General features: G+C 43.0%; 1 protein-coding gene across 1 annotated transcript in view; it reads left to right on the top strand.

Moving 5' to 3' along the window:
- Window positions 1–3,349, top strand: part of ADAMTS8 (ADAM metallopeptidase with thrombospondin type 1 motif 8) — a 49,843-nt gene extending 46,494 nt beyond the window's left edge. Inside the window, exon 9 of the mRNA XM_044281733.1 lies at window positions 490–3,349. Within this exon, the coding sequence (XP_044137668.1) occupies window positions 490–1,216 (727 nt within the window). The 3' untranslated portion in view covers window positions 1,217–3,349. The remainder of the gene's footprint in view (window positions 1–489) is intronic.
- Window positions 3,350–11,040: the final 7,691 nt, after the last annotated feature.

The raw sequence follows: 11,040 nt of genomic DNA on the forward strand, positions 1-11,040 counted from the left end.
TTTCAATATAAGCAAAAAAAAAGTAAAAAAAAAAATATATATACATAATACAAATGGAAAATGTTAAAAAAATATAAAAAATGCTGTCGCTAACAGAAACCGTCACCATAGTTGCCCCGTTCTCTCAAACGTATACATGTTATATATGAAAACGATCGTCGCTAAATAGGTAACCCATTGCAGTAATTTATTTTTGGGTCAGTTTTAATATTTAGGAAATAAAAAGCTAAAATAAAAAAAACTTTTTAATAATAATTAGCAGTTTATTAACATTTTGGATTGATCAACAGCACTGTAATTGTTCAAAAATAAAATAAGCCCTCAAAAATACAACTTTCCTAATAGTTGTCCACAAGGTCTACAGAATCCCCTGCTATGTGTAATATATAATTTATTGTTCTTTTATGTTCCATGTTAATAATAATCCTTAGAGAGTGACAATTTATTGTGTTATTACCGCTTTTCAGCTAATGGTTTGTGTGTAAACAGGTACGGATACACGGATATTGTTACCATCCCGGCTGGTGCCACCGGTATAGATGTGAAGCAGCGCAGTCACCGCAGTGTCATCTATGACGGCATCTACTTGGCAATCAGGAGAGCAGATGGGAGCTATCTGCTCAATGGGGATTATGCAGTGTCTTCCATTGAACAAGATGTGCATTTAAGAGGAACCGTGCTTTTATATAGTGGCTCTAACACTACACTGGAAAGAATACAAAGCTTCCAACCCCTCCCAGAACCGCTGACGATACAACTCCTGCGAGTAGCTGGAGAGTCCGTCCCACCGAAAATTAAATATACATTCTATATCCCTAAGAGTATCCCTTATGGCCAAAAGAAAGTCAAGTTATCCCATCATTTACTCAGACCACTCTTAACATCTCAGTGGGTCCTAGGAGACTGGTCTCAGTGCTCCAAGAGTTGTGGCTCCGGATGGAAAAGAAGGACAGTGGATTGTAGAGATATGGCTGGAGGGCCATCAGACCAGTGTCCTCAAGAACTGAAGCCAGAGGACATTCGAGTTTGTGGGGACCTGCCATGTCCAATGTGGAGAGTAGGTAGCTGGTCACATTGTTCTCAGACCTGTGGGGAAGGAATAAGGACACAGAGGGTTTATTGTGTGGATTATATGGGGAAAGAGACAGAGGGAACATGTGACTCACGGAAACGACCTTCAGGAGCCATTGTGCCTTGTAAGCTGGAAGAATGCTGAACACTGTAAGTGATTTATGGCATACAGGCAGCTACAAACATGGGCCCCATTGATGCTGAGGTCATGGGCATCTTTCTCTTAGATCTAAATGACTCATGTTTGATTCATGTTTAGTTTTTTCCAATGTGATAAACTTGTCCTTAATCAAGATCTAAGATACTGAGATGACCAGAGGATGACACCAGACTGAGGACCGGACTAAACTTGTCAAGACCTTGTAGAGCAGGTCCTCCTGGCAGCAGTGGGTGTAGGTGTACACTGTGTGACAAAAGCAGGATATTGCCCTGCTTCATTTACATTTACCTGCAGGACGGAGACACGTGTTGTGTCCCACATACATATTAGAACTAGAAATCTACCTCAGCAGCCAATGTGCAGCCTTCTCTATCAACTCAGTGCTCTTCATGTACTTTGTAAGCTATGAGGCGAGGTCAGACTTGGTGTTACAGTATGTTAAAAGCACATTGCATAATGATTTCAGTGTTCTCTTCTTCAAGCCAGCACGGTCTAAAAGGAATGTGTATGTAAACTGTGTTTCATCACTTTCTGAACTTTTACGTAATCGTTTGTTTATCTCCTACTCAATAGGACTCATCTGAGATATGGAATTTTACCAGTCTGGGGCAGAGATGCACATTTATGCTCCTGACAGCGTGATGATTAAACAGATGCTTCTCATTAATCTTACCAGATGACAAAATATTAACCCACTATTTAATACCGCACTGCAAATACCTCCATCACAGGACTTCTCCTCTTAACATTAGGAAACAAGATAGCAGATCTGGCCTGAGTGTCTCTACACCCGATCTTACTACAAAGAATGGAGGTGGTGGCAGCATGCTATATGAGAGGATGGAGAGGGCATTTTTATTTTTGTCCTGTTTTGTACACCCATGTTCAAAATGTGTCTTGTGATATAAAATCCATACTTAATTGGCCTCCAGTAGATGACCTCCCTATAATGATTCAGAGACAATGCGTGGGCAGGGCACATAACAGTGGTGAGGAAACCTGCGGCCATTTGTGTAGGCTCAGGAAGTGATCCATCTGGTTTTATTGCTTTATTCACTTGTTCAGACTCCAAAATGCTTTATATATTGTAGCTTTCTGTAGAAATATCTCCTAAATCTGAACATCCTCAGGGAGAATAAGGGTGGAGAAAATGTAGCTGTCTGGTAACCAGGGGGGTAGGAAAATGAGACGCCTCCTGTGATCAGAAATCACAACCTGTACCATGAATAGATCATATTTTGGATCTTCTTAAGAAATTATTAACTTAGGGAGTCTGCCGCTGACTATTCCTGGGACACAGCAAACATCAGGAGATGGTGCAAACATACTGTGACTTCTCCTTCTCTCTTGGGCTTGTAGAGGCATAACAGATATCGGCTACAAGACTTAGCATGACATGTTTCTAGTTTCAACAGCAATTAGTGCCTGTTACGGTCTGTCATTTTCTCTTTCATTACAGCTATAATTTCTTCTAAAATCAAAGAATCCTCCAAAAACTCTTAAATCATTCTCCTCTATAAAACTTTTAAAAATTCAAGTTACCACTGTAATTGTCACCAAATTTTCCCAGGCTCCACAATATCAGCTCTGCCTTGTTATTCAGTATTAAGTTCTTTCCCCTCTTCTCACCCAATAGTGACCGATGATAGAGAGCCATAGATTGTATTCACCTGTTCCACAGCCTCTTACCAGCTTGAAACTAATGATAATAGAGAGAAATTATATTATCCTGCCCTATAGTCTATCTTTCCCCATTCGGAAATGGCTGACAGGGAGTAATAGATTGTATTCATCAGTACTACAGTTAAAGGCTTGTTCACATCACCATTATGCATTCTTTTATGGTTTTCCGTTATGACATGGTTATAACGGAAAATAACGGAATCCATAAGACGGAAATCAAAACGAAAGCCTTTAAGAGGCATTCCGTTTTGATCCGTCATAATAGAATCCTATGGGAAAGCCTAATGGATCCGTTTGGTTTCTGTTAAGCTGGACGGAAAACAAAGTCCTGTTGACTTTGTACCTCGGAACCAAAGCCGAGTTCGGTTTCAAGTTTTAAAAATCAACTATCGAAGTTAGGCTACTTTCACACTAGCGTTCGAGCGGATCCGTTCTGAACGGATCCACTCATATTAATGCAGACGGTGGCTCCGTTCAGTACGGATCCGTCTGCATTATAACTTAGAAAAATTTCTAAGTGTGAAAGTAGCCTGAGCGGATCCGTTCAGACTTTACATTGAAAGTCAATGGGGGACGGATCCGCTTGAAGATTGAGCCATATGGTGTCATCTTCAAGCGTCCCCATTGACTTCCATTATAAGTCGGAACGGATCAGCTCGCCTCCGCACGGCCAGGCGGACACCCGAACACTGCTTGCAGCGTTCAGGTGTCCGCTCACTGAGCGGAGCGGAGGCTGAGCGCTGGCAGACGGATGCATTCTGAGTGGATCCGCCTCCACTGAGAATGCATTAGGGCCAGACGGCTGCGTTCAGGGCCGCTTGTGAGCCCCTTCAAACAGAGCTCACGAGCGGACACCTGAACGCAGGTGTGGAAGGAGCCTTATTCAACAAAGTCACGTGCGACTTCGTGAATAACTAACTTCTGCTCATCAGAGCCCATACATTTTAATACTGTACGGAGACGGATCTCCGTACAGTATTAATCTGAAGTTTGGAACAAAGCGACTTCGGATGTAGCATCCAAAGCTTGCTTCGCTCAACACTAGAAGTCACTTCATGTATTCCACTTGCTGTCCAGAGTCTTCAACTATTTTCACTCAGACCATCACTGTAACAATAGCGAGTCCCCCGTAGTGGGACTGTTCTTCTGTATGCATCTTTATCTAGGCCTAACAACACAGCTGTTATCTCAGTTCTACACCTACTAATATAATGGGGATTACCTTGCAGATTACACCTTCCCCAAACAGCAGCAGTAAACTGGCACTGGATTACCTAGCTATATGGGAGGTCTTATTATTTCTGCTAACTGCTACAGAAGGACAATATTTAGTATTTTAATGGTATAGTACTGCCAAAATGAAAACAGCCAAACAGTTTAAAAAATATGCCTTCTATGTATATTTAGTTTAAAGAAAAATACCCCTTTCCGATGAAAGTGTCCCTTTAAGGTTTGTGCTCAATGGAACCTCATAGAACCTAATAATGTGTTTACCGTATACGGCAGAGGAGACGTCTTGATTTGCGGCAGCTGGACGTTCTCTCCCTCCTGGTACCTCACATCCTGGCGCTGCTGTTGCAAATTTACTGAGGACACTAAAATAGATTTGTTGTGCAAGAATCTTGATGTCTTGTTGCCAAGTATGTGTTACAGTTACAGTGACTCTTGCAGTGCTGTATTCCAGGACCACAATGCACCATATAACGTGGAGCTAGACCAGGCCTTGATCACACAGGGCAGATTGGGTACAGATCTTGAATGTGGTTCCTGAACAGAGAAGAGGTATATAGAAATGTATCATACCTACCACCCTGTTTAGGATCCACTGTTGAATGTACCTGAAGAAGCTACATTCAAAAACCGTGCCGAGCAAAGAAACCTTGTGAGAAAGGCCTCTGGAAGCGTCATTTTGTCATCTAAAATAATGCAATTGACACCTGGCCTTACATTCAGTACCATGGCTGCAGCCGCAGGGCTGTAGGGTTTGCGGATCATAAAAGGTTAATTTGAAATAAGTCATCCTCTGATTGGAGGGAAATGGGGAGGTTCTGATTTTAAACAGCTGGTAAACATGTGAGGACTTGTCTGCAGATTTCCACAACAGACTGCCAAGCATGGGAATAAGGCCTCATGCACACGACTGTGCCGTTTTTTGCGGTCCTCAAACCCTGTATCCGCAAAAAACGGAAGCCGCAATTGCGGAACGTGCGGCCCATTGTAGACATGCCTATTCTTGTCTGCAAAACGGACAAGAATAGGACATGCTATATATTTTTTTTGCAGGGCCCACGGAGTGCTGTCCGCATCTTTTGCAGCCCCATTGAAGTGAATGGGTCCACACCCGAGCCGCAAAAACTGCGGCTCGGATGCGGACCCGAAAAAAGGTTGTGTGCATGAGGCCTATTGGTAAGACCTGGTGAAGGCACAGTAGCTGGACACACAAGTCATTACAGCTCAGGTCTCTTTCGTGCCTTCTCTATTGTCCTAAGCTGTCCATACACATAATATAATATATATATTGTCCGTCATACTCCCCCCCCCCCCCCCCCCGATAGATCAGGGAGGAACCGGGGAAAAAACAGCTGAGTCAGCTTGCCGAAAGTGGCAAATGATCAGCCACATACACTTGCATTTTCATCCAAAAAACACCTTAAAAAAACCTTGACAGATCATATATTGGGCAGATAGCATTCTTCCATTTGCATATGATTTTTAAGCAATCATCGGCTGAAATAACCATTTATCTTACAGTATGTGTACGGGCAGTTGCACTGTCTGAAGAACTCTGGACTCTCTTAAATTGTCGCTTGACAGGAAGGGGCAAAACTAACTTAGGCTACTTTCGCAGCAGCATTCCGTCATGGATCAGCAAAAACGCTTCCGTCATGATAATACAACCGTCTGCATCCGTTATGAACGGATCCGGTTGTATTATCTCTAACAGCCATGACCGATCCGTCATGAACACCACCGAAAGTCAATAGGGAACGGATGCGTTTTCTATTCTGTCAGAGAAAACGGATCCGTCCCCATTGACTTACATTGTGAGTCATGACGGATCCGTCTTGCGCTGCATCCCAGGACACACTTCTAAAACGCTGCTTGCTGCGCTTTTGTGTGCATCATGGGAACGCAACCAAATGGAACGGATTGTATTCTGGAGCACTCCGTTTCATTCAGTTCAGTTTTATCCCCATTGACAATGAATGGGGACAAAACTGAAGCGTTTTCCTCCGCTTATTGAGATCCTGTGACGGATCTCAATTGCGGAAATTGAAAATGCTGGTGTGAAAGTAGCCGTAGTAAGTAGGCCGTGTCTTGGGCCCCGCTGCTTACATTGGGATCCAACGACAGGTCCCCTTCTGAAGTTGTCGAGCAGTTCATTATATTGTCCTGCTGAGTGTCTTTGGGAGATGTTACTGCTCCAAGGAGTCTCTGTACATTGGACATTACAGGAAAATACCACTTTAATGAACTTTTTGACTTTTATTTGAATTGTCCTTTTAAATCTAGGGCTAAACTGCGACATTTGAAGTTACAGAAAAGTCGCACAACAAAAAAAATATGTGCGACTTGCTGTCGCGGAACTTTTTTAGAACTGTGATTTGGCTGTAAAAATTTTGCAGAGTGGGAGGCTTAACAGTCTCCAGTTAGGCGAAAGAAAGCACAGGCGCCGGCTAGGAGTGATCCAATGTTCCTTTTATTGTCCCAACAAATGTTGTTTCGGAGTTAGGCTACTTTCACCCTTGCGTTTACATTTTCCGGTATTGAAATCCGGCAGAGGATCTCAATACCGGAGAAAAACGCTTCCGTTTTGTCCCTATTCATTGTCAATGGGGACAAAAAGGAACTGAACAGAAAGGAATTCTCCAAAATGCAGTCCGTTCCATTTGGTTGCGTTCCCATACCGGAGAGTAAACCGGAGCAAGCCGCAGTTTTCTTTCCGTCATGGGATGCGGTGCTAAACCCACAATGCAAGTCAATGGGGACGGATCCGACTTCTCAGACACAATAGAATCGGATCCGTCCCCCATTGACTTTCAATGGAGTTAATGACGGATCCGTCTTGGCAATGTTAAATATAATACAACCGGATTCGTTCATAACGGATGTAGACGGTTGTATTATCAGTAACGGAAGCGTTTTTGCAGATCCCTGCCAGATCAGGCAAAAATACAAGTGTGAAAGTAGCCTTTTCCCCTCCAACTGTATCTAAAGAAAGTGGTAACCTCAAAATGCATCATTTGTAGGAACAATAAAACAACCTTCGGATCACTCCTGTTCAGCGCCTGTGCTTTCCATTGCCTAACTGGGGGTGTCAAGCCTCCCACTCATCATCCATAAAGTGTCTGGAACTCATCCATGAAGGGATTAGACATGCCAGCCATCCATCCTGAGGGTAATCCATGCTATGCTTACACGGTCGTTGTGCCTGGTCACAATGACATATGGTGAGAGTCCAATCTCAACTCCAGCAAGCTAACCTTCATTTTCTGCAGTACTACTCTATGTGGTGGCCAGCGCTGTATTCTTAGATCATTTCATCATGTTTGGCCGTAAAAGCACAACCAAGGTTACTTTCACACTAGCGTCGCTGGATTCCAGCAGACAGTTACGTCGCTGGAACTGCCTGTCGGATCCGGCAATCTATATGCAAAAGGATACCATTTGCAGATGGATCCGGATCCGTCTCACAAATGAGTTGCAATACTGGATCCGTCTCTCCGGTTGTCATCAAGAAAAACGGATCCGGTATTTATCTTTTTCACATTTTTAAAGGTCTGCGCAAGCACAACCAAGGGTACTTTCACACCAGTGTCCGTCGCTGGAACTGCCTGCCGGATCTGGCAATCTATATGCAAACGGATACCATTTGCAGACGGATCCAGATGCGGATCCGTCTCACAAATGTATTGCAATACTGGATCCGTCTCTCCGATTGTCATCAAGAAAAACAGATCCAGTATTTATCTTTTTCACCGCAAAACCAGATCCATTTTCACAAAACACTTAGGGCCGGATCCGCCATTAATGCATTTCAATGTAAAATAATGCCAGATCCCCCTTCCTTCGCTGAATGGTTTGACTGAGAATGTCAAGCGAGTTTGTATTCTGGGCTAAAAGTCCAAGCAAGGGAGGAAGTTAATGTGCCAGGACAGGAAGTAGAATACATGGAGGGACTTCAATGAATGATATCCAAAAACCATCCACCTGTTTAAAAAAAAATACATAGAATATTCACATATAGGCTGTTTGATGGTAGTTATTCTTTACAGCGACATGTTTAACACAACTTTTTGTTGCCGCAATGATAGTCAAATCCAAGTTGGATTTTTGTGCGACTGTCGCATCACAGTTGCAGCATGTCACAGTACGACACCATTTACTATCTTCACAAAAAATCCACTGTAGTTCTACCCTTTTGTTGCACATGTCGGTGTGTAGCCCTAGCCTTAAGCTACTTTCACACTAGCGGCAGCCTTCTCCTGCAGGCTGTTCCCGGGAGGGTAACAGCCTGCCAGATCCGTGCTGCCGCTAGTGCACCGTGCCGCCGGAAGTCCGCTCCGGCCCTATTAACTATAATGGAAAGGCGAGAGGCGAACGGACCTCTGCCCCCCCCCCCCCTACCCTAAATTATAGTCAATGGGGCCAAAGCGGACTTCCGGCGGCACGGTGCACTAGCGGCAGCACGGATCTGGCAGGCTGTTGCCCCGCCGGAACAGCTTGCCGGAGAAGGCTGCCGATAGTGTGAAAGTAGCCTTAAAGGGATTGGCCACTTTCTGGCAACTGTTAACCAATCTGTTTGTAAAATGACTATATGGCACTTACTAATATAGCCTTTGTTAAAATGTCTTTATTTAATAAGGAATTCCCCCTTCTTTACCAAATCTTTTGTGCTGACCACACAGAGGTCTTGTCTATAAAATATCACTGCACCTGCCATCTGCACCAGTACTGTTGAGAGTTTGCGGTAGGTGCAGCGTATTTGGATGCAGGGGACACCACATAGAGGTGATCTGCCTGGTCACACGACCCTCCATCAGCGGCCATCTTATGGACAGGACCTCTATGTGGACAGCACAGAAGATTTGCCTAACAAGGGGACATGGCTTATGAAATATAGCAAATAGCACTGAATGTCAACAAAATCTATATTAGCAATTGCCATATAGTCATCTTACATATACATTGGGCGCAAGTAGCCAGAAAGTGGCCAACCCCCTTAAGGTTCAAAGTAAAAAAAAATCTGTCTACCTGGATATGCCTAAAAAAGGATACAGGGGGCCCAGAGTTACTGGTTTATAGTTTGGGTGGGAAGCAGATGTCCTTAGTGGAGGGTGGGGGTAAATGTCACATTCCTCCTATTCTTTGGCCAGTTATGACACTTCTGCTCACACTGTAATTGACTATGAATGAATTGGTTTGTTTCTCTTATAAGCTAAACTTGTTTTAAATGACATCTAAGTTGTCTCCCGAGCTTGGTTTCTACGTTGGTCGCGTTTGGTCACCACCTTTCCTTCCAATATCACCAGGAGGTGAATACATATGTCCATTTACAGAGAGATTACTAAAGTGAAGTTGTTTTCAATGTTATGTCTGGACCACGGATGGACACGAAACGCCCAATAATTTTACATATCTGTGCAGTCTCCTCTGTTACCCAGGACGCCTTTGGCCGTTTCACACCCCAGATCGCCTCTCCAGACTATAAATGTATTTGTGATAATTGATGCCAGTCCAAGTTTTGTAGTTAAAAAACATGAAGGTAAAATATTAATAAAACTTTCTAATTTTGTAGAAGCAATGCATCATTGTTGGATTATTCTTAAGTTGCTCATTGACTGAGGAAAAAAAAGCTGAGGATTCACTGCTGGTAGCAGAGTTGGAACATGTTGGGGGGAGTTGTAGTGCTGGAATACTGGGAGATCCTTGATTCATTACTGTAACATAATACAATTAGGTGTCCTAATGTGTGATGCTGCTACAATTATATTTACCATTCTGTCAAAAGGTTATATACAGGTGAAACTCGAAAAATTAGAATATTGTGCAAAGTTCATTTATTTCAGTAATACAATTTAAAAGATGAAACTAACATATGAGACTCATTACATGTAAAGTGAGATATTTCAAGTCTTTATTTGTTATAATTTGGATGATTATGGCTTATAGCTTATGAAACCCCAAAGTCACAATTTTGAGGTCCCCTTTGCTCAGGGGGTATGGATTCATTAGCTGACTAGAGGGTGACACTTTGAGCCTAGAATATTGAACCTTTTCACAAAATTCTAATTTTAGGTTGCATTACTGAAATAAATGAACTTTTGCACGATATTCAAATTTTTTGAGTTTCACCTGTATATATATATGGCTGCTGCTCCAAACTCCCCTGTAAGGAAAGACAGGTTGGAAGTATGCACTCAACATAGATGACCTTCAACATTGATCTGGGCCTCATGAGTCTGTAACAACCTGCTCCTCCACCATTTCTTTCTTGTTGATGATATAAAGCTGAGCAGCCAAGTTATACAAGCCACGTGGTATTTACAAGTGCTGCAAGACAGAGTTTTGGCTCTCACTACCTACTAATGACGTTTTTGGTGATACTGATGTGCGTCAGGGCCCATTATAACAGCTGGTTTGAGAAGAACCTAAAGCTCAAGTAGGAGCTGAGTTATTTTCTCAAATTCTCTAGGAATGTGTGCTTGATCCAAAAGTATAAACTTTAAAGTCATGTACGAAGATTGAAGAAATGGATTGTACTCTGTGTTGATCAGTGGCAATCACAGCATAGGGAATAAATTATATAATATGCCATGAAGGGTAATGGCCCTCTGTAACTACGGATTTGATGCTAGCAAGCCTAAAGAGAGCATAAAGTCCCCTTTACAATGACAGATGAGCCTGACGATTTTCGGCATGGAACCGTTCCTTCCTGACAATTGCCTGCTCTTCAGTGGAGGATGTCAGTATGGGCAATCTCATGAGCACCTCATTGCTCTTGTGAGCTTATCGTATGGGAGCTCACCATTGTGTGGTTGGGCTCATCCTGATGGGTGTAAACTCATAGTGTGTGTGAGCTAATCATCATTAATAAGTTCGCCCTTGTGTGGGTGAGCTCATCA

This window comes from Bufo gargarizans, chromosome 2 (genome assembly GCF_014858855.1).
Source record: "Bufo gargarizans isolate SCDJY-AF-19 chromosome 2, ASM1485885v1, whole genome shotgun sequence".
Lineage (NCBI taxonomy): Eukaryota > Metazoa > Chordata > Amphibia > Anura > Bufonidae > Bufo > Bufo gargarizans.